At 50.3% G+C, this 24,464-nt stretch overlaps 1 protein-coding gene across 3 annotated transcripts in view; it reads left to right on the top strand.

The window, feature by feature from the left end:
- RAD21 (RAD21 cohesin complex component) overlaps positions 1–24,464 on the top strand; it is a 231,413-nt gene that overhangs the window by 122,431 nt on the left and 84,518 nt on the right. For all 3 annotated transcript variants that reach the window (XM_029591924.1, XM_029591925.1, XM_029591923.1), the window contains 2 exons: positions 1,340–1,490; positions 2,061–2,206. In XM_029591924.1, the coding sequence (XP_029447784.1) occupies positions 1,340–1,490; positions 2,061–2,206 (297 nt within the window). The remainder of the gene's footprint in view (positions 1–1,339; positions 1,491–2,060; positions 2,207–24,464) is intronic.

Raw genomic sequence — 24,464 nt, 5'->3', positions numbered from 1 at the left:
TCTATTCTGGCTATGCCACTGCTGTACGAGCCTCTTAACAGTACTTTATTGTAAGTTTTATTGCTGAAGGATTTTTTGAGGGTGGCCATTTATTCAGCTAGAGGCATTTCTGAATTACAAGCCTTGCGTTGTAGAAATCTTTTCTGGTCTTGTAGACCAGTCCTCCTGCCTAAACTGGTTTCTGTGTTTCAATTAAATCAGACATTATCTGTACCGGTGTTCATGAGGGAGAGTGTCATGGTAGAGAGGTCACTCCATTTTACTGGATATCTGTCAGGTGGTTCTTAGGTATTCAGCAGTCTCTGATCCTTTTTTTTTTTTTTTTTTATCTGATGTTTTAATTGCAGAGCTTCTAATAGCGACAGTTTCTAAAGCTGCTTGGGCTAAATGGTTTAAAAGAAAAAGAAGCAATTGATTAAGCTTATTTTTAGAAAGGTTAGCAGCCTCCTGAGGTCTTTTGGTTAAACTCTGAAAACTCAAATTTCTTCTTTGGAGGAGCTTATGATTTTGTCCTGAAATAATTTGTAAGGCAGTCACTAGGTCTTCCATACATTCTTTCACAAAACATTTGAGTATGGATGTTCATGCAAAAAGATGCAGCCAGGAGCTGGTGTGTTTCAGGGTGGCTGTAACTTACTCCCAGATTAATTGGGCTTGGGTAATTCCCATACTTCTGGATTGGTGTAACTGGATGATAAGGAAGGAGAAATTTAATCTTACCTGATAATTTCATTTCCTTGAATTCTGCTACACTAGTCCAGCATTCTCTCTGGCAGTTGGGCCTGTGCGGTCTTTGAAGCATTGTACTTCTCTCTACAAAGATTGAGGCATCTCGAGGTTTACTTTTTGCTTCTTTTTCATTTATCCAAGAAAAGTTTGGAAGGGGTGTTTGTGTTTTTTTTGTTTTGTTTTTTTAAGGATTCTTTGTGTTTCAAAGTATGTACATGTTTAAAAGTTTGAATCTGTTAGTTATTTCTTCACTGGTTTTTGACATAAGCTACTGGCATTTTGCTGGAGATAACCATAGTGATGTCATGGGAAAAAAGGTGCATCTTCTGTCTCCATCTGCTTGCATGGGGAGACAATACACAGGTATGGACTGGTGTAGCAGGATTCAAGGAAAGGAAATTCAGATAAGACTAAACTTCCCCATTCCTTTTTCCTATGTTCTTAATTTTCTCTTAGCTTTGGATAAATTGCCCTCATTTAGTTTAATTTCCATTGTTTGATCAAAAGTGTTCATGCCAAAATATTTTGTTAAACAGCAAAAAAAGTAAAACATTGTTGGGAGAGTTGCTATTTAACTTACCTGTATTCATATAATTTTATATCCATGTAGCTTTTTACGCGCTGTCTTACACCTCTAGTACCAGATGAGCTTAGAAAGAGAAGGAAAGGGGGAGAAGCTGACAACCTGGATGAGTTCCTGAAAGAATTTGAAAATCCAGAAGTACCTAGAGAAGAGCAGCCACAGCAGAGAGATGTCATTGGTACGTTCAATACTGTTTAACTGACCACGTTTACCCAAACTACTTTCTGATTTTGATATCTTTGCTATTAAGTCATGCAAAGTTAAATTAGTGACTAGCTCCTGTGCCACAAGACTTTATGTAACTGGATAAAAACTGGCTGTTTCAAATAAGCCAGCAATATTGTTTTTATGGTGATTACTACAAGGTCCAGTTTTCAGGTTACAATCTTAATTTTAGAAAACAGGTTCAAGGCCCTTTCCTTGGATCACAACTGTCATGATAAAAATAGTATCCTACCTTTATTATTTTTATTTTTTGAAAAGTTTTATGATTTTATGTATGCCCTTGCATGAGTGTTAGTAAGCTATAAGCAGTTACATAAATGTAAAAAAAAAGTTGCCATTATTTTGTCGTCCTATTAACATTTCCTTTTAAAAAAGAAATCCTATACTTTAATTTTAGTCACTTACCTATCATGACATGATTTACATAAAATAAACTTAATTGTTGGAAACTTGGAGGTTTCAAAATAATGAACATGTCCAATGACTAGACTGTAAACTGGGTCTTTGTAATTCTAACATGCAGATGAGCCCATTTTGGAAGAGCCAAGCCGCCTCCAGGAATCCATGATGGAAGGCAGTAGAACTCAATTGGTTGACTCTATGCCACCACCATTGCCAGAACAAGGAGAGAAGCGTGATGTTCAGCAAGTTGAGCCAGAGTTACCACTTGTAAGTAAGGATTCACTGGGTATGTTAGTTATAGATATTGCATACACACATACTTTCCCTTCCCCTTCCCTGTTCTACCTAGTCCCAGTAAAATGCAAGCTTTGGTGTTGCTGCATTTGTATGTGTGGTGGTGGTTTTTTTTTTTTTATTGCTATAAAAATTCATAATTCAGCTTACATTAATCCATGTTTATATGCAGTGATATAAGCAATAAATGATTTGGGTTATGCAACTGTGTGTACTCAACTCATAAACTTTTGTAGAAAGACAGTAGTTCCTGTACATACCCAGATCAGTCCAGAGAAGTGGGTTGTGAATCTCTACCAGCAGATGGGAATCAGAGAACAAAAACTTTGGGCACTGCCATATATACAAGAGTGCCACCTGCAGTCCTTCAGTATTTCCCTGACTCCAGCAGATGGTAGAGATGCACTCCTGCAGTCTTTAGTTTGTTTTTCATTTAGTTAGATTTTATTTCCTAGCGTGTAGCAGATGGACTCAAAACAAGTGGGTATAGTGTGCTCGTGCTAGCAGTTGGAGACTGATCTGACGTCAGCACGGGTACATATACCCCGCAGGAAGTGCAGCAATTCAGTAATTTCCGTCTCCAAAGCAGTTTGGAGCTACCCACGCTCGCTGAGCGTTTTTCCAAATTCTAACGACTAAATTCTTAGAAGAAACCTACCTGAAGACGAGCCCTGCACTCCTGCGGTGATACCATTCGGTCACTCCCCCAGTTGAGTTTCCCGAGGTGATTTCCGTGGTCCCTCGGAGGTGAGTGCCTCGGTCCGGTGGCCGGTTCGCGGCAGGGACCTAGCCCCCGAGTGAGAAGGGCTTGGGCGCGGCTTGGCCCCCGAGCGAGATGAGTTCAGGCGTGGCCTAGAGGCAGCGGGTGCACCTCCTCGAGCGCGGCGGTGATGGTAATCACCCTCTCCCCCCACAGCCAGAGACCGCCCGAGTCGCAGCCGGGAAGCGCCGAAGACAAGGTAAGGCGTACATCTTTACTTGTTGGTCTCCGAGGAACCGAGGAGTAGCAGAGTCTGCCTACGTGGCAACCCGTCAAGGGGGGTCGCCATTTTGCCTGTCTGCTCGCCGACGCCTTCTGTCCTGGTTTGCAATCAGCACAATACTGTTAGGCGCCCGCCGCTAAGCGCATACCATTAGGCGCCTGATGCTATGCACATAGGCGCGAGTTTGCTAAGCGCACGTAGATAGATAGGCGCCTGTTCCTGATAGGCGCCTGTTCCTGATAGGCGCCTGTTCCTGATAGGCGCCTGTTCCTGATAGGCGCCTGTTCCTGATAGGCGCCTGTTCCTGATAGGCGCCTGTTCCTGATAGGCGCCTGTTCCTGATAGGCGCCTGTTCCTGATAGGCGCCTGTTCCTGATAGGCGCCTGTTCCTGATAGGCGCCTGTTCCTGATAGGCGCCTGTTCCTGATAGGCGCCTGTTCCTGATAGGCGCCTGTTCCTGATAGGCGCCTGTTCCTGATAGGCGCCTGTTCCTGATTGGCGCCTATCAGGAACAGGCGCCTATGGATAGGTGCACTTTGTTGGGCGCACATCTTTCGCCCATATTACAAAGCGCAGACTCTAGCTGGGTTGATAGACGAGATGGAGCGTAAGAGAGCCCATGCGTCAGCGGAGCCGGCGCCTCCAGAATCGGGCATAAGCCTCTGCTCTGCATGCAACCTCAGAGCCACACAGTGCGAGGAAGCAGACTCCCTATGTGCCCAATGTGAAGAGGCCCTGGGAGCTCCAGGCCAGGACCGGTCGCAACCCAGCGTACTTGCCAGTTCCTCAGGGAACACCTTGGACCTAGCAGGCAGCAGGGAGCTGCCGGGGAACCCGAGAGACCTGGTGCCCCTAAGGCCAGATTCGGCCTCGCTTTCCTGGGTGGAATTATTTAAGGGGATTCATGCCTTTGTCACAATGCAGGCTGCGCCCCGAACGGGTCCATATGTACCGAATGACCCAGCCCCTGGACCCTCAAGGCCTAGGCACAGCCGCTCGCCACCCGGAAGCCCCACTTATGGGGATTCATATTGCCCTGAGGAAGACGAAGAGCCCCCCGAGGAGGGAGAATTTCCCTCGGGGATTGAACCATATCGGACCATGAGGCGCTTCTTTTTGAAAGAGGATCTTCCAGGCCTGATCTCTCAATGCCTGTCGGAACTGGCTCTTCTGGGCCATGACACCCCGGGGGAACCGAGAATGAACCCCCTGTTAGAGGGCCTGCGTCAAATGACTCACCATTTTCCCCCTCCTACAAGCAGCACAGCAGCTAATCGATCTGGAATGGAATGCGCCGGAGGCCTCATTCAAAGGGGGTCGGGCCTTGGCTGGCATGTACCCCCTAGACCCGGCAGCTAAGGAAATGCTGGCGTGCCCTCAGGTGGACGCCATAGTAAGCGCAATTGTGAAGCGCACCACCATTCCGGTGGAAGTGGGGACGGTCCTCAAGGATACACATGACCGGCGCATGGACGCCATTTTGAAACAAGCCTTTGAGGTGGCAGCCATGTCCCTACGAATTGTGACCTGCTGCACCGTGGTGACGCGTTCCTGTTTATCACAGGCCAGGAACAACACCCCGGGAGAAGAGATGGAATCAGCTCTCTCGTTTCTCACTGCAGCCTCCGATCTAGTCCTTACGGCAGCCAAGGGCGTATCATCCACAGTGGCAGCCAGGAGGCAGCTCTGGTTACGTAATTGGTCGGCCGACTCCTCTTCCAAGACACGTCTCACGAGAGTGCCCTTTAAGGGATTCCTCCTGTTCGGCAATGACCTCGAGAAACTGGCCAATAAATGGGGCGCTTCTCCATTACCCCGTCTACCAGAAGACAGGCCAAGGAGGAGCCAGCACCCGTTTCCTAGACCATCCAGAGGTAGAAACTCACAGCGCTTCAACCCATACAGGACTCGCTACCAAGCACCTCGTCCACAGGCCAGGAACCAGTCCTTTCGGACTAAGCACAACAAGAGGGGAACCGGCGCGGGTTCGGGTCCCGGCCGCACCCCACAATGACAATCAGCCGACCCATCCGGGGGTAGGAGCCATAGGGGGCAGGCTAACCCTCTTCTACCACAGGTGGGTCGAGATTACCTCAGACTAGTGGGTCCTCGCCATCATCCGAGAAGGGTACTACCTGGACTTTCTTCGGCTCCCACCGGACAAGTTTGTTGAATCTCCTTGTTCACCCCTCAAGAGGACAGCACTAGAAGTGACCTTGCAGAGGCTCCTGTCCCTAAAGGCCATAATCCTAGTGCCTGCAGGGGAGATGCATTCTGGGCATTATTCCATTTATTTCATAGTGCCCAAGAAGGAGGGCACTTTCCGGCCCGTCCTGGACCTCAAGTTGGTCAACCGACACCTACGGGTCCCCAGCTTCCGCATGGAAACTCTGCGGTCTGTCAAATTCAGTACAGCCAGGGGAGTTTCTCACATCCCTAGATCTGTCGGAGGCCTACTTGCATATCCCAATTCATCGGGATCACCAGCGCTATTTACTCTTCCAAGTCCTGAATCAACACTTCCAGTTCCGAGCTTTACCCTTCGGGTTAGCCACCGCGCCGCGAACCTTTACCAAAGTCATAGTAGTAGTGGCGGCATCACTCAGGAAGGAAGGAATTCTCGTCCATCCCTACCTGGACGATTGGCTGATCAGGGCAAAGTCCCCGGAGGAGAGCCACCAGGCAACCAACAGAGTTCTATCTCTTCTGGAAAGCCTAGGATGGGTAGTATACCTGAACAAGAGTTCCCTACAGCCTTCTCAGTCGCTGGAATACCTAGGAGTCCAATTCAACACTCAGGAAGACAAGGTCAGTCTGACCTCCAAGAGAAGATCAAAGGTCCGGAATCGTCTGCAAGCCCTGCTGAGCGCCACCCGGCCCACAGCTTGGGATTACTTACATGTCCTCGGCCTTATGGCATCCACTCTGGAGGTGATGCCATGGGCGCGGGCTCATATGAGACCATTACAACGCGCCCTCCTATCTCGGTGGAGCCCACGATCACAGAACTACACCGTACACCTATCTCTCCCAGCCAGAGTGCGGAATCAGATACGGTGGTGGTTGCAGCCCGGCCACATGAGCCGGGAGTCAAGAATGTCCTCCCCAACCTGGACCCTGCTCACTACAGATGCCAGCCTGAACGGATGGGGAGCACACTGCGAAGAACTCACCGCCCAAGGGCAGTGGAACAGAGAAGAGTCAGGGTGGAACATCAACCGACTAGAGGCACGGGCAGTCAGGCTACCATGCCTGTGATTTGCCCACAGACTTCGAAACAGAGCGGTCAGAGTGATGTCTGACAACGCCACCACGGTGGCATACATCAACTGACAGGGCGGAACCAGAAGCAGACAGGTATCCCTAGAAATAGCCCCCCTGATGACTTGGGCGGAAGCAAATCTCCAGGACATCTCCGTCGTTCACATCGCCGGGAAGGACAACACCACGGCAGACTTCCTCAGCAGAGAAAGCTTAAATCCAGGGGAATGGTAGCTGTCGCCCACAGCTTTCCAGATGATTGTGGATCCGTGGGGGACGCTGGGCATGGACCTACTAGCAGACAGGTCCAACGCTCAAGTACCCAGATATTTCAGCCGCAGGCGGGATCCGCTATCCCAGGGGATCGATGCCCTGGTACAGCCATGGCCGCAGGGGATCCTGCTATATGCCTTTCCGCCATGGCCCATGCTGGGCGCCATCATACACAAGATTCAGCAGCACAGAGGTCTGGTTCTTCTAGTGGCCCCGGACTGGCCAAGAAGACCCTGGTACGCAGACATGAGAAGATTACTGGCAGGAACTCCATTTCCCCTGCCTCCACACAGGGACCTGCTGCGGCAAGGTCCCATCCTCCACGAGGATACAGCTCAATTCTCTCTTACGGTCTGGCCATTGAGAGGGCTCTGCTGAAGAAAAGAGGATACTCTGGGCCGGTAATAGATACACTCCTCCGAGCACGCAAGTTCTCCACATCACTAACATATATAAGGATCTGGAGAGTGTTTGAAGCCTGGTGCGAAACTCACAGCACCAATCCACATGCCGCGAAGATCCCTATCGTTTTGGATTTCCTACAGGATGGACTTCAGAAGGGTCTGTCCCTCAATTCCATCAAGGTCCAAGTAGCAGCGCTATCCTGCTACGGTCCCCGGAGTGACGGCAACAGCATCGCCACACACCCAGACGTCTCACGTTTCCTGAAAGGAGTCAAACATTTGCCCGCCACTGAAGTGGCCAGTACCCCTCTGGAACCTCAACCTAGTGTTGGAATTTCTAGCGGGACATGCCTTCAGACCCCTTCGAGGCCTGTCCCTCCGTTTGCTAACCTTGAAGATGGTGTTCCTGCTGACTGTATGCTCAGCACGCCGCATCTTAGAGCTACAAGCACTGTCCTGCCGTGATCAGTTTCTCAGAATCACTCCAGAGGCTATCCATCTTCGCACGGTTCCTTCCTTCTTACCCAAAGTGGTCTCACACTTCCACCTCAACCAAACCATATCCTTGCCTACCACGGAAGGTTTGAAGAAGTCGAATACTACGCCATCTCGACATCGGCAGGCTACTGTCTAGATACCTGGAAATGTCGGAAGCAGTACGAAAGACGGACCACCTGTTCGTCCTTCACAGCGGGAAGAAGCAAGGGGAAGCGGCCTCACGGGCAACCATCGCCCGCTGGATCAAAGATGTTATCAAGGCAGCCTACGTAGAAGCAGGGAAACCACCGCCTCTACGGGTCAAGGCTCACTCTACCAGAGCGCAAGCAGCCTCTTGGGCAGAAACTAGGATGCTGTCACCTGCAGAGATATGTAAAGCGGCGATGTGGTCCTCCCTCCATACCTTCTCCAGGTTCTATCGTCTGGACGTCCAGGCCAGGGAGGACACAGCATTTGCGAGGGCAATCCTGAACGGACCTCGGGCAGCCTCCCGCCCAGTCCGGGAGTAGCTTTTGTACATCCCACTTGTTTTGAGTCCATCTGCTACACGCTAGGAAATGTTGAGATTACTTACCTGATAATCTCCTTTTCCTTAGTGTATGCAGATGGACTCAGCATCCCGCCCGGCTGCCGGTATACATGGGGATTCACCAACTCACGGTAAGCCATGTTTTCTTATAATAGGCCATCCACCCTGTCGGGTGTTGACTCCTTCCAGTTGAGAACTCTGGCGGTCTCCAGCTACTATCAGTCGGTCAGGGTAATCCTGTTCATTTAATCGATCGGTCAGTTACACATATATCCATAAAGCTTTTGCAAGGAAGATTACTGAATTGCTGCACTTCCTGCGGGGTATATGTACCTGTGCTGACGTCAGATCAGTCTCCAACTGCTAGCACGAGCACACTATACCCACTTGTTTTGAGGCCATCTGCATACACTAAGGAAAAGGAGATTATCAGGTAAGTAATCTCAACATTTCTTTTAGTTGCGGTCGCTTCCTGAGGTGTTGGGCACCTTCGTGGGCCATCCCTCAGTGGAAGCCGGGCGTCCAGGGGATTGGACATCCCTGTCAGGGTTTTGCCCACCACAGTTTGGTGTGTGATGGCCAGGGGCTCCTGGTGACTCACCACAGAGTCTGCTACAGCTGCTCCCTCGACCCCTGCAAGAGCTTCCTCTGTGTTATCTCTGTAAAGTAAAAAAAAAAACAAACAAAAAAACGAAGTAAAACTAATAGTCTGAGCGGCTAGCCGACTGCCTTCGGTCCCTAAGGTAAGGAGTCGGTGCATTTTTTCCCTCAGCTCCTGGGGCTCGGGGTTGCCTTCGGAGGGACGGGATGAGTTCCAAGTTGGGCCCATTTATTTCACCGTTTCTCTGTGGCGTTTCAGCCGGGGACAGGCTGCCTCTCCGTTTTCTTTCTGCGGCGCAGCTGCACGTGGTCTTTTTCAGAGCAGACTTTTTTTCTTTCCCTGCCTGTCTGGAATTTTTCTCACGTCGCAGCAGCGAGCGGCTTGTGGCAATCGCGGTCGCCTTCTCCCCCTCAAACCGCGAGGTGGCGCACTCTTGCGGATTGGGCCACGCTCTAACTCGCCGGCATGCCGCACGTGTGGTACACGCGGTCAGGCCCTGGATGCAGCCTCTTTATGCGCGACTTGTGCTCCGGGGATGGAGGGCTCTTCGGGGCTAGTTGTCCCTTCCCTAGGGGAGGGATCGGGTGCCCCGGGCCTAGGATCGCGGGAGGAGGATTCTCCTGTTTTAGCCCCGGTGGGGGAGGACCCCACGGGGGGAGCTGGCGATGCAACTCCAGTCGATTCCCCTTCTTCGAAGGAGCAATCCCACAGTATGGCATCTTTAGGTCCTGGGCTTCATGGCTTACACCTTGGACTTGGTTCCATGGGTGTTCGCTCATTTGCGACCATTACAACATGCGCTTTTGTCTCGTTGGAGCCTGGTGTCGGAACAATTCCATATGCCACTGCTTCCAGAGTCCAGAGTCAGTCTGTCATGGTGGCTTTCACGCGACAATCTGGATCAGGGGGTGGATTTGGACCCTCCGAATTAACTAATCTCCACCGATGCCAGCCTCTCCGGTTGGGGAGTGGTGTGTGCGGACAGGTCCGCCCAAGGTCTCTGGTCGGCGACAGAAGGATCATGGTCCATCAATCGACTCAAGAGAGTGGTGTGTCTGGCCCTACAAGCATCCCTAACCCTGGATCCAGGGCAGAATGGTGCGAGTATTCTCAGACAATGCGACGACGGTGGCGTACATGAACCGGCAAGGCAGGACAAGAAGCCCCGCGATGGCGCTAGAGGCGCAACTTTCCTGAATCAGCCATGCTATCTTGGGCTGTCTGTTCAGGCTCGGGAGGCGGAGCTTCTCAAAGCTGTTACACAGAGCTTAGCTCTGCGGCTGTGCGTGGGTTCCCGTGCTGGAAAGCAGATTCTCCAGTTTTTTCTGCACGCGGGAACGCACGCGGAGCTTCACATCTCTCCTTAGAGATCAACAGAAGATTCCCTAATTGGTTAAAAAATAGAAAAAATGGAACGGAGTGAGGGACATAAGCAGCCTAGGCCATCAGGGTTTCAACAGTGTGCCTGTGGCAAGATTGTCGCTCACAGACTGAAATGAAGCCTGCTATGTGGATCTGGGCCCAGATCACATACAACAAACCTGCAGACATTGTGGTAAGATGTCGCCCAGGACCCGGTGTCAAAAGGCCGACAAGAATAGAGACGTTGAGGTTGGCTAGGGGCTCCTATGCCCCTCCAGTCACATTCGTCGCCGGGACCGGCAACATATCAGGCTGTGAGGACCCAGAGAGCTGCATCGATGGGGCCTACCACCTCGGGCTCGAGTGAGGTTAAAAGGTGCAAGGAACACTCTCTCTCATAGAAATGGTCCGTCTGACTCCAGAAAACCTTTAAAACCATTGCGGCATGCGTTGGGCACGGCGCCCACATTGATGCAGATGCACCATGTGCCTCTGGCTCCATCTCCGGCATTGACGCATTCAGTGAAGCGGAAGCATCACCCGGCACAACTTTTTAAGCCGGAGCATATACAGACGCCGGCGCAGCCTTCGCCGTCACAACCATTCCAACAGACGCAACCACACAGGAAGCCTCAAGACTTGACACAGGAAAGTCAACCAAGACACCCACATACATCTAAACAATTAAAATTGAGGCATCTATCAACTCTGCCTCATCAGCAGCCAGGGAAGGCTCATCATCCATCAAAATTCAGGCATGGGGGATTACCTAACCCTCAGTTACTGGAAACTCACTCAGCTGAAAAGGCCCGGGGGTTGAAGCATTCCCAGAAGAGGAAGCATTTACAACATCCAGATTCAAGGAATTTCACCTTGCACTTCACAGTCTGGTAACAATGAGGAAACAGGTCCCATAAGTCGTCCAGGGACAAAGCTTCACATATCTCTTCACTGTCTTCCCACTCTTAGTTTTCCTCCCTAGAGATAGTCTCAGATGTATCATCCAGTACACATCACAGTACAATGAGACTAAGATTACATGGCAGGATATCACCTGATCTGCGGGATACAGGCATGGAGCTGCCACCTATTCCTCATATGGTTCCAGACATGGGGGAGATGCCGCAAATGCCAGATGTCGCCAAACTCAAACTTAAGAACATAAGAAATTGCCATGCTAGGTCAGACCAAGGGTCTGACCTAGCATGGGCCCAGCATGAGCCCACTTTTGACTGGGCTCATTACCGCTCTACAAGCCTCCTTTCAAGTTCCTCAACCTCCACGTTGTAGTCCACACGGATCTTCCGTACACTCCATAGAATCGTCACCTCAACATCCTACAACTCCGGTACTGCTCTCACCTGGTCCACCGCAGCCAGTGCCAGAGCAACCAGTAGAACCATGCCCTATCAGATTGCCTCAGCAAACGCTATCAATTCCATCTTCCCCGACATCTTCAACGGGATACCAATCAGATCCAGTGCAGGAACATCAAGAGCCATACTCACCACCAGAAGACTTGGCATATCCAAAATTTACTGAAAAAGTGGATACAGCTCTCCATCTGGAAATACAAAAGATTCCTGATCCTAGATCTGAAATGTTATGTCTCCTTAAAATATTTGACCTTCCAAGCGAACAAACTAGCCTCCCATCTCATAAGGTTCTAGATGCGATCATGGAAAAGTCCTGGGAAACTCTGTATAACATCGTCCCAGTATCACGTAAAATCGACCTTTAAATATAAGATGAAGCAATCTGTTATATGCAACGCCGCAGCTACCACACCAATCTATAAGCTGTGGAGTCTGCATTACAAAAGGCTAAGAAGACAAGGTCATACTCAAATGCCCCACCGGGAAAGGATCATAAATATCTAGACAATTTTGCAAAAATGTCTTTCAGTTTTCAATGCTTGGAGTGCATATTAGGCAACATCAATTTTATATTGTCCAATACCTTTATGACTGCCTACAACAAGTGATGACCCTTCTGCCAACATAGACAGAACTTTCTGGGTGCCCTCAACCAATACGGAAGAGGGACTGTCATCTTTTGAGGACTATATATGAATCTTTCGAGACGTCTTCCCACATCTCTGCTTAGTCAGTAGCTGCTCGTAGACTTGCATGGCTCCGAGCAAGTGCTATACAAGAAAGAGGACATACACAACAGATTGGAAAATTTACCATGGGGACAATTTGTTTGGCAATAGACTACAGGAAGCTGTGTCTCAATTGAAAGAACAGTTGGTGGCAATTCAATTTTTGGTTAGCCCTCTGCTGTACTCTACCTTCACTAGACGGTATTATACCCAGACGCGGAGACAGCCTTTCCAGAGACGGCAATTTCGCCCATATCCACAAAACCGGCCTCCGGCATACCAACAGCCATAGCGACCACAGGGCTCGCAACAGCAAACCAGAAGGGGCAGACCTAGAGCCCAACGCTCCCAAGGACAAGTGGCTGTGTCAGCTTCAAAGCCTCAGTCCTCTTTTTGAACTCTGCAGGGCCATCACCTCCTCCTACAGCCATAGCGGGCAGAGTACAATCCTTCGCTCAAGTGTTGTCACAAATCACGTCCGACCAATGGGTACTAGATATCATACATCACTGATACCACCTTCATTTTTCTTCTACTCCGCCCCTTCCCTACCTACTGCCAGGAATGCTAGAAAGGATCACCTTCAACTATCACAGGAGATCCCTCAACTGCTCAAACGAGCGATACAGAACATACCATATTCCTTGGGAATAAAGGTTTTTATTTCCTTATTCCCAAGAAGACGGAAGGTTTACATCCCATCTTGGACTTACGAGAAAACAAATACCTCGTAAAAGAAAAATTCAAGATGGTATCTTAAAATCCATTCTTCCACTTCTTCAATCCAACGATTGGATGTGCTCCCTAGATCTGAAGGATGCCTATACCCACATTCCTATGCACCCAGCGTTATGGAAGTACCTATGCTTTCAATGCAAGAGTCGACATTACCAATAAAAGGTTTTACCTATCGGTCTGGCGGCTGCACCCAGAGTTTTCACAAAATGCATGGCAGTGGTAGTTGCCCACCTCAGAAAGCAATGTATCCAAATGTTTCCATATCTGGTCGATTGGCTCCTAATGGCATCAGATCCACAGACACTACAATCTCAGGTACAGCAAACAATTTGCTGTCTTCAAACCTTAGGCCTAGTGGTCAATTTCCAAAAATCCAACCTTACACAGACACAGTCCTCAAAAACAGATGCAAGCCTCCAGGGCTGGGGAGCTCACTGTCAGGAACTGAAGGCCCAGGGACATTAGACCGAGGAAGAGTCTCTCTGGAGCATCAACCGCCTGGAAGCCCGGGCAGTCAGATTGGTGTGTCTACAATTCAGCCACAAACTCCAGGGTCAAACAGTCCGTGTAATGTCTGACAATGCAACGACTGTAACCTACATAACCACCAGGGTGGAACCAAGAGCCAGCAAGTGTCACAGGAGATAGATCTCCTTATAGAATGGGCGGAAATACATCTACAAATGATCTCAGCCTCCCACATAGCAGGAAAAGATATCAGAGCAGACTTTCTAAGGGAGGGAGAGTCTGGATCCAGGAGAGTGGGTGGTGTTGGCCAAAGCCTTTCAGCTGATAGATTGCTGGAATCTCCCATCCATTGACCTGCTGGCTGCATCTCACAATGCAAAGGTTCCCTGATTCTTCAGTTACAGAAGAGATCAGTGGTCCCTGGGGATTGACACTCTCATTCAGACCTGGCAGGAAGAAGACTTGTTCTATGCCATCCCTCCATGGCCTCTGCTGGGCAGGGTTATTCGCAAAATCAAGCACCACAGGGGTTTAGTCCTACTTATAGTTCTAGTTTAGCCCAGGTGTCCGTGGTATGTGGCTATACATAGACTCCTGTTGGAGACCCCCTGTGCACAGGGACCTGCTACAGCAGGGACCAGTCCTTCATGAGGATCAGACTAGATTCTGTCTTGCGGTCTGGCTCTTGAGGACTCACCTGATGAAGCAAGGAGATTCTGTGGCAGTAATTGCCACCATACTCCACGCGCGGAGGTTCTCTACATCCCTAGCATATGTGCGGGTCTGAAGAGTATTTGAGGCCTGATGCAAGGAATGCGGTATCCCCCCTCGGGCAGGCAAAATCCCACTAACTCTGGAATTTTTGCAGGTTGGCTTGAATAACGGTTTGACCTTTAACTCCTTCAAGGTCCAGGTAGCAGTGCTCTCCTGTTTCAGGGGTGAGATGAATGGGAACCCACCTGTCAGCTCATATGGACGTGATGTGGCCTGTTTTCTGAAAGGGGTGAAGCACCTCCAGCCACGCCTATGGTGGTCAGTTCCCTTGTGAAATCGTAATCTAGTAAACTTTTGGCAAGGCCCTCCTTTCAGCCTCTGCGCAATCTTTCCTTGCGTCTGTTAACCTTGAAAACGGTGTTCCTGGTGGCTATATGCTTGGCACGTCACATCTCTGAACTATAGGAATTGCCGTGTCTGGAACTGTTCCGTCAGATGACTCTACGAGCGATTATAGCTTCGTACCATTCCATCCTTCTTGCCCAAGGTAGTCTCGGACTTTCATTTGAATCAGTCCCTTTTATTGCCATCCCTAGATAAGCACAAGGACTCGGAAGAATACAGCTTCCTCTGTCATCTGAATGTCAGTAGACTTTTGATGCGGTATCTGGACGTTTCAGAGCCGGTCTGAAAGACGGATTGCCTGTTTGTCCTTCAGGGTGGAAGGAAGCGGGGTGAACCAGCTTCATGGGCTACCATAGCTTGCTGGATTAAGGAGGTGGTCACAGGAGCCTATGTGGAGGTAGGAAAGCCATTACCTTCTCAGGTTAAAGCTCATTCCACTAGGGTTCAGGTGGTCTCATGGGCGGAAGCTAGACTGCTGTCTCCCATCGCTATCGGCCGAGTGGCGATGTGGTCGTCCTTGCACACTTTCTCCAAGTTCTGTCACCTGGGCGTTATAGGCCCGAGAGGATTCAGCCTTTGCAAGAAGGATGTTAACAGGACTGCAGGCAGCCTACCGCCACGATAGGGAATAGCTTTTCTACATCCCATTGGTTCTGGGTCCATCTGACTACACGCTAGGAAATGGAGAAATTACTTACCTGATAATTTTGTTTTCCTTAGTGTAGACAGATGGACTCAGCATCCCGCCTACAGCTGCCCAAGAATGGTGCCAAGGATTCTCCCATGGAGTGGATATCTATTCCAAGAGATTATGGGTAAGTCGTCATCCAGACCCTAGAGCACTGCATCCATATTCTTACTGAGGTTCAGTGTTTGGTTGAGTACAGTTATGGTTATCCATTATAAATCATATTTTAAATCAAGTTTTTTGAATTGTATGTCCACAGTGGCTTTTCAAAAGAATACTGAAGGGCTGAGGTCACTGCAGGGGTGTATCTAGTGTGACGTCAGCTTTCAAATCTGACTCCGTCTCCATCTGCTAGCAGGGGAGCATAACCCATTGGTCCTGAGTCCATCTGTCCACACTAAGGAAAACAAAATTATCAGGTAAATAATTTCTCCTTTTTCTGTCTGATCATGATTTAGTCAAAACTCCTTTAAATATCCTGTTTTTGTACTTCAGTAATTGTCTGAGTTCACCTCAATGGCAGCAGATGGAGTCAGAGAGAAAACTGAAAAGGCACCCCCTATATACTCTGGTGCGCCCCCTGCGATCCTTCAGTATATCTCTGACTCCAGCAGATGAGAGAGCATAACCTGCGGTCCTGATCTCCTGTAGTTGGGGAAGTTTCCCTGTCAGGTTTGATTTAATTATATGGCTTAAAGTTTTTGGTGACTAGCTCATTATAAATTTCAGAACTAATTTTGCCAGTTTTGGAGCCATAGCAGGCAAGGCAGGGTACTACCCTGGAGCCTTTTCCCGGAGTTTTTCTATCTGCCCAGCCCAGTGAGAGGAGGGGAGTATTCATCGGTGGGCCGGTCACTCTCCCTCTCCGCCTCCTGAGAAGTATAAATTCCTCGGAGAATTAGATTTTATGGGTGTGGTGCACCCTCTGCCGGCTCCCAAGTAAAAAAAAAAAAAAAAAAAAAAAAAAAGTTTTCAAGTTTACACGGCTGCTGGTGGCAGCGCTTCAGGCGTTTAAAAAAAAAAACAAAAAACGAGGTGATTTTTTTTTGTTAGCCTGCTCACTCACTGTGGTCTCCGGAAGGGGTGGCTTGTCACCCGGGACTTTTTCGCGCTATTTTCGCGCCGTTTCTCTATATTTGAGCATGCCTCGAGGAAGCATTTGTGCGGCGTGTGGGGAGCCGGGTCGTCGGCTTTCCCGCGAGGGCCTCTGTTCCCGGTGCCTTCCCGGGGGGAGGGGCCCTCGCGGAAGACAGCCGCGGCCAGTATCTCCTTTTCTCCACGACAGGAGGCAGCTTCAGAATCGGGCAGACCGCGGCACTCCTCCCCTCCGTCCTCGGAGGCAGCGGCCATTTTGGGGCAGTCGGCGGCCATTTTGGGCGATCTCGATCGCGAATCAGTATCGTCGGAGGAGGGAGAGGACCTCCCACCTCAATTTCCTCCAGATCTTAGCCCTCATTGGCCTAGTGCTTTATCGGGGCTCCTCTCTGTCGACTAGAGGAGCCAAGGGAGGTCCCGCTAAGAGGCCCCACCCTTTTTCTTCACAGTTTGTTCTTTTGCTTCATAAAGCTTATTTGGAAGCAGAAGCTGAATGGGAGCAGGCTGCTCCTATTCCTGATAAAAAGGGCAAACCCGCCGCGGATCCCACTGTCTCGGGAACTCCTATTCCAGCCCTTCCTCCTAAGCCTCCAGCGCATGTTCCTATTGATCCGGTCTTACCGGACACTCCCACCCCGGATTCAGGAATGGATATAGGGGGCGGGGATCCGGTCGAAGGGGACGACCCTCAGATTCTCAGATTATTTCACAAGGAGGAATTGGATCCTTTAATCAGTCATGTGCTCCAGGAACTGGGAATTCCGGTACCCCAGAGTGAGTCAAATGCCCTACCGGGTGACTTAGAATTGACCGAACTCCGCACTCCATCGCATGCTTTTCCCTTTCATAATAAGCTTGCTCAGATTATCTACCGAGAATGGGATAATCCGGAGGCCACTCTTAGAGTTAGTCGGGCTATGGATAAACTTTACCCGCTACCTGCGGATTCATTGGAGTTGCTTAAGGTGCCTAAAGTAGATTCGGCTGTCACAGCCATGGCAAAACACACTACCATCCCGGTGACGGGAGGTACGGCCCTAAAGGATCTTCAGGATCGTAAGTTGGAGACCTTATTAAAGCGAATATTTGAGGTTTCAGCATTAGGAGTACGGGCGGCGCTTTGCAGTTGCATGGTGCAACGAGCTACCCTTCGCTGGGTACAACAGATGTTAACATCACAAGATCTACCCCCGCAAGAGGCGGAACAGGCCAACCGCATGGAATCCGCAGTAGCCTTTGCTGCGGATGCCTTTTATGATCTGCTTCGCACCTCGGCCCGCTCCATGTCTTCCACAGTATTGGCGAGACGACTACTTTGGCTACGTCACTGGGCTGCCGACTCGTCCTCTAAAGCGCAACTGGGTTCTTTTCCTTTTCGCGGTAAACTCTTATTTGGGGACGAGTTAGAGCAGTTAATCCGTTCTCTGGGGGAGAACAAGGTATTTAAGTTACCGGAGGACAGACCTCGGTTTTTTCGGTCCTCGGGAAATTTCCGCGGTCGCTTTCGCGGGCAGCGTCGTTTTCGCTCCGGTAGAGGCTCCTCCTCCTCCTCCTCCTATTCTACTAGACAACCTACCACGCGTTCTCAAGCATGGACTCCTTCCTTTCGTGGCAGGCGGCCAGTGCGTTCCACAGCGTCGCATTCCTTTGCCGCCGCCAAAACAGCTCAATGAAGGGACGCTGGCTCATCCCTCAGTTCCGAAAGTAGGAGGACGTCTTTTTCACTTTCGGGAGGAATGGGCCAGAATAACTACCGATCAGTGGGTTCTAGACATCATTCATTACGGGTATGCATTGGAGTTTGCACGGCCCCTACGCGACCTGTTCCTCATTTCTCCCAGCGGTTCCCAAGCAAAACAGCAGGCGATTGCGCAGACGATAACTCGGTTACAAGACCTGGGAGCTATAGTGCCTGTCCCACCTTCCGAACAACGAACGGGTCGCTATTCCATTTACTTCATCGTCCCAAAGAAAGAAGGCACATTCCGTCCCATTCTGGATCTGAAGAAGGTCAACAGGGCGTTACACGTACCTCGCTTCCGGATGGAAACTCTGCGCTCTGTTATCGCAGCGGTCCACAAAGGCGAGTATTTGGCTTCTTTGGACCTCACAGAGGCTTACCTGCATATAGGAATCCAGGAGTTCCATCAAAGGTTCCTCTGCTTTATGATAATGGGCTCGCATTTCCAGTTCTGTGCTCTTCCGTTCGGCCTTGCAATAGCTCCGAGAGTTTTCACCAAGGTCATGGTAGTGGTCGCTGCAAGTCTCCGGAGAGAAGGTGTTCTCGTACATCCGTATTTAGACGACTGGCTTATCCGAGCAAAGTCCCTATCTCTCTGCAAGGAAGCGGTACAGAAGGTGCTTCTCCGGCTTCACTCTCTGGGTTGGGTCGTCAATCACTCCAAAAGTTGCCTGATACCCACCCAGCGATTGGAGTTTCTGGGAGCCTTGTTCAATACCAGTCTAGGCAAGGTTTTCCTTCCTCAGGCACGGATGGAGCGCTTGCAAACTCATGTTCGCCGTCTCTTGCTTCACCCCCTGCCGGTGGCGTGGGATTATTTACAAGTTCTTGGCTATATGGCATCCACTCTGGATTTGGTTCCTTGGGCTTTTGCGCATATGCGACCTCTACAGAGAGCGCTTCTATCCCATTGGGACCCCAAATCAGAGGAATTTCAAGTGCCGTTGCCACTCTCCGAGCCAGCACGGACCAGCCTGCAATGGTGGTTGCATCCCCTCCATCTCCTCCAGGGGGTCGATTTGGAGCCCCCTCAATGGATCATTGTCACGACAGATGCCAGTCTGACCGGTTGGGGAGCAGTCTGTCAATCTCAGTCCACTCAGGGGCGTTGGACGCCTTCGCAAGCCAAGTGGTCAATAAATCGTTTGGAAACCAGAGCGGTTCGCCTGGCGTTGCAACACTTTCTCCCTTTGATCCGGGAACGGGCGGTCCGGGTCCTGTCCGACAATGCGACAACGGTAGCATACATAAACCGGCAAGGCGGGACAAGAAGTCAGCTGGTAGCCTCTGAAGCCACTCGATTAATGGCTTGGGCGGAACAACACCTGTCTCGTCTTGCAGCGTCACACATCGCCGGAGTCGACAACATTCAAGCGGACTACCTCAGCCGGCAACAGCTAGATCCGGGAGAGTGGGAGTTGTCTCACGAAGCACTCAGACTCATCATCCAACGGTGGGGAACTCCCCGGCTGGATCTCATGGCGACGCACTCAAATGCCAAGGTGGCTCGCTTCTTCAGTCGCAGACGAGAATACGGGTCGGAAGGTGTAGATGCCCTGGTTCTACCCTGGCCCGTTCGCGTTCTCCTCTACGTGTTCCCTCCGTGGCCGTTAGTGGGGAAAATATTGCGCCGCATCGAATCTCACGCGGGTCCAGTTATTCTAGTGGCTCCCGAGTGGCCAAGGAGACCATGGTTCGCAGACCTGGTCAACCTAGCAGTGGACGGCCCCTTGCGTCTCGGTCACCTGCCTCATCTGTTACGGCAGGGTCCAGTATTTTTCGACCAGGCCGATCGCTTTTGTCTAGCGGCTTGGCTTTTGAGAGGCGTCAATTGAGAAAGAGAGGTTATTCGGATTCGGTCATTACTACTCTTCTGCAGGCGCGTAAGCCTTCTACTTCGGTTGCCTGTTAGAGTATGGAAGGTATTCGACGCTTGGTGCAGGGACTTGAAAGTGCCTCCGCGACGGGCTACGGTGTCTCATATTCTAGCATTCTTGCAGGAGGGTCTAAAGAAGGGTTTATCCTATAATTCCCTCCGTGTCCAGGTGGCGGCATTAGGCTGTTACCGCGGTAAGCTCGACGGGGTTTCCATCGCCATGCACCCTGACGTAGCGCGGTTTTTAAAGGGAGTTAAGCACTTACGCCCACCGGTACGAGCTATCTGTCCCTCTTGGAGCCTAAACTTGGTTCTCCGTGCTCTTTGTACTTCTCCGTTCGAGCCTTTGTGACGGGTTACCCTCAAGGATCTCACTCTCAAAACAGTGTTTCTCGTCGCTATTTGTTCGGCTAGGCGAATATCCGAGCTTCAGGCGTTGTCTTGCAGGGAGCCTTTTCTCCGTATTCATGATTCGGGGATTTCGCTCCGTACTGTTCCTTCCTTCTTGCCGAAGGTAGTTTCCGCTTTTCACATCAATCAATCGATCTCCCTGCCTTTGTTCTGGACAACAGGGATGCGTCTAGACAACCGGAACTTCGGAAGTTGGATGTGCGGTGGACGCTGTTGAGGTATTTGGAGATTACCAACCCTTTTCGACTGTCTGACCATCTTTTTGTCTTGTGGAGCGGTCCGAAGAAGGGGGCTAAGGCGTCTAAGACCACGATAGCTCGCTGGTTGAAGGAGACTATTACTTCGGCTTACATTTGTCAGGGTCGTGCCGTTCCGGATGGTCTCAAAGCCCATTCTCTGCGCTCTCAAGCAGCGTCTTGGGCGGAGAGTGGTTTTGTCTCTCCTCAAGAGATTTGCCGGGCGGCTACTTGGAAATCCTTGCACACTTTTGCTAGACATTACCGACTGGACGTGCACACTCCGGTGGACTCTTTCGGTGGCGGTGTGCTTCGCGCGGGACTGTCTAGGTCCCACCCCATTTAGGGCAGCTTGGGTACTTCCCAGCAGTCTGGACTGATCCTGGTACGTACAGGGAAAGGAAAATTAGGTCTTACCTTTGCTAATTTTCGTTCCTGTAGTACCGAGGATCAGTCCAGACGCCCGCCCATAACAGTGAAGAGTCCCGCGGCAGCTCTGTTTTTTCAACTTTTCTGTTTCAGATGGTTATATTTCATGGCCTAACGCCTGGTTTCCTCGTTTTCCAAATGTTCATGTTTATCTTGTTCTAGTCACCAGTTTTCAGCCATTGTTTCTTATTTCATTCTGCTTTGTTATTGGTTATACTGAAGGATCGCAGGGGGCGCACCAGAGTATATAGGGGGTGCCTTTTCAGTTTTCTCTCTGACTCCATCTGCTGGACGGGAGGCATAACCCAGCAGTCTGGACTGATCCTCGGTATTACAGGAACGAAAATTAGCAAAGGTAAGACCTAATTTTCCTATATTTGTGATAGCTTTTCTGTTTCCTATTAATCTACAGTTGCCAGATTCATGAAAGGCCTTACTCATATGAAATCTCCTAATAAAATGACGACCCTTATTCCTTGATGTAAATGCCATCCTTGCATAGCTCATGAAACTACTATGTAATCCATTAGCAACAATGATTTGGACAAGTTCCTGGAGAAAAAGGCAGACTTGGGGAAATCCATTGCTTATCCCTGGGATAAGCAATATGGAATCTGCTTACCTTTTGGGATCCTGCCAGGTACTTGTGACCTGGATTGACCACTGTTGGAAACAGGGTACTGGACTTGATGGCTAGACCTTTGGTCTGACCCAGTATGGCAAATCTTATGTTCTAACAGCAGATTCTTGTTGTATTTTTGATAGCAGTTAATTCTCCTAAGTTTCTGTCAAAGGTGGTTTCTCAATTTCATTTAAATCAGCCTATTGCATCAAATATTTTTCCAAGAGTGAACAGGCCATTTAGATCTTAAATCATAGGAGTCTCTTATTCTATTTGAAGAACAAAATCCTTCAAAGTCCTTACAGATGTTTGTTTCATTCAACTCAGTTAATCAAGGGGTTTCAGTTACAAAAGGACTTTTGTCAAAGTAAGATTAAAGTCCATCAGCTTAGAGCAGGGGTCGGGAACCCATGGCTCGTGAGCCAGATATGGCTCTTTTGAGGGCTGCATCTGGCTCGCAGACAAGTGTCGCCACACTTTCCAGTCCCCCGCTGACCCAGCTGCTCCCTGGTCCTCCTCTGCCTGGGCTTAAAATGCTGTCAGCCCGGGCGGAACGCGGCAGGACAGCTGAAGTCAGCGGCACCGGCATGCTCTCTTCTCCCCTCGCGCGCCCCCCCCCCCCCCCCCCCCCCCCCCCGCGGCCTGGAAGAGGAAGTGGCAGAATAGCTGGAGTCGGCGGCACCGGCACGCTCTTTTCTTCCCGCCCCCCGCTCCCCCCTGCGGCCCGGAAGAGGAAGTGGTGAGCATTGGGTGCGTGCGCGGGAAGAAGAGACCACGCTAGTGTGGTCAGCGTCGGTCCGACGAAAAGAAGACTGTGCGACGCGGCTCGTAGGAAAATAAAGAAGAGCTTCAACTGCGGCCGATGGGACTCCTCCTCCGCGAGGGCTGAAAATGAAGGAGGTTAGCGTTGGGAGGAGGCTGCTGCTGCGAGTTCCCGGGGTGGGGGAGAGAGAGAGTGAATGAGCGAGCAAGCATGTGTGTTTGAGATCCTGTGTGTGTGAGTGAGAGATTGCAAGTATGTGAATGATTGAGAGCCTGTATATGTGAAAGAGAGTATGTCTGTGATTGAGAGCCTGCCTGTGAGAGAGAGAGCATGAATGTAAGTTTACCATTGGGAACCTGTATGTGTAAGTTTGTGATTGAAAACCTGTTTGTGTGAAAGAGTATGTGTATGTTCCCTGTACATACCAGGATCATTCCAGACGATGGGTTATGTGCCCTGTCCAGCAGATGGAGTCAGAAACAGATTTCTGGGGGAGGTGTTACATTACCTCACCACCCTCGTCATCATTCCCAGTATCTTTCTGACTCCAGCAGATGCGGTTTGTGGAACTTGGGTTCCCCACAACTTTACCTTCATTATTAATTTTTCTCTCATTTTTCTTTAAGGGATCAAGTAAAAAGTTCTTCTTATTTTATAGCTAATTTCTTTATTTGGGAAAAGTTTAAAAAAAAAAAAAATTCTTTTGAGGGAAATTGGGTGCAGTAACGGTTTGTTACCTCACCAGGGCTTCCTGACAAGCCTCTTTTCTCTCTCTTTACTACTCTCTCTCCGTTTCTGTTTGGCTGGGGTAAGTGTTTCTTTTTTGAATTTAATTTTTAGGTTACCTCAGCGCTTTTTCGTCGACGTTTTCGACGGAGGGTGCACGCTGGTGGGTCCAGCCTCTCCCCCACTTTCCCCCCTCCTCCCCCCACAACGCTATCTAGTCGACCTGCGGTCCCGCGAAGTACATTCCCCGGGACTGCCGGCTGCCGGGAAGGAGATACCCCGGCGGTTTTTCTCGGGTCGGCAGGGGGGAGTTTTTTCTCTTTATTTCTCGCAGCCATCTCAGCGCGAGGCTATTCTTGCCGCGCTTGCTCGCCCCTCCCCCCCTCTCCCTTCATTGATTTTCAATGCCGCGCCCGGCGGCCTGTGTAATTTGCGGCCGGCAGGGAGCTAAAATCGTCAGGGAGGGGCGTTGCTCGGGCTGCCTCCCCGATGGGGAAACATGTCCGACTGAGGGGGACGCCGAGGGAATGGTGGACCGCGACTCAAGAAAAAGACAGGCCCCGTTCCCGCTCAGCACAGAAACGGCAGCCATTTTAATGTCAGACTCGGAAGCGGGGTTATCAGAGGAGGACTCCCCGATTATTTCAGCACTCCCTTCGAGAACCCAGCGGACCTCAGCAGAACCCAGTCACCGGGAGGGTGAGGCCTCAGGGGCCCCCTCCGGAGGATTTTCTGCTTTTTCACCGGAGTTTGTTGTTTTGATGCACAAAGCTTTCCTTCATTTCAGGGATGCTTCTTCGGACTTTTCTGTTCCCCCTCCACCAAAGTTGGCCCGCCTTTCATCATTGCAGGGGGAGTCCCCCTCTCAAGGGACTTCCTCTCCTTCTGGTGCTCCACCTCAGCCTCCCAAGGATCCCTCAGCTGTACCTCCACCACCGGTTTCGTGCTCAGGGGGGGACCCTCCGGGAGATCCTTCGGGAGATGATCCCACTTTGCTTTCTCATCTGGAGGGAGATGATCCAAGGATCCTACGTATTTTCCAATCGGAGGAATTAGAGGACCTGATTCCTCATATTTTGACGGAAATGGACATCGACCCCCCACCTGAGCCGGTTGGACCACAACCAAACGTCAGGAAAGGTGACCCTCTCCTTGCGGGCTTAAGGCCTTTGGCCAAGGCTTTTCCCACTCACCCTTCTTTTCTCCAACTCATTTCCCGTGAGTGGGATACTCCTGAGGCAACCCTCAGAGTTAGTAGAGCTATGGAAAAGCTCTACCCACTCCCACAGGATTTTCTGGACATC

The sequence above is a fragment of the Rhinatrema bivittatum genome, chromosome 2, assembly GCF_901001135.1.
Source record: "Rhinatrema bivittatum chromosome 2, aRhiBiv1.1, whole genome shotgun sequence".
In the NCBI taxonomy this organism is placed as follows: domain Eukaryota; kingdom Metazoa; phylum Chordata; class Amphibia; order Gymnophiona; family Rhinatrematidae; genus Rhinatrema; species Rhinatrema bivittatum.
Note: the sequence above shows the minus strand (reverse complement) of the source record. Positions and strands in the feature narration are given on the sequence as shown.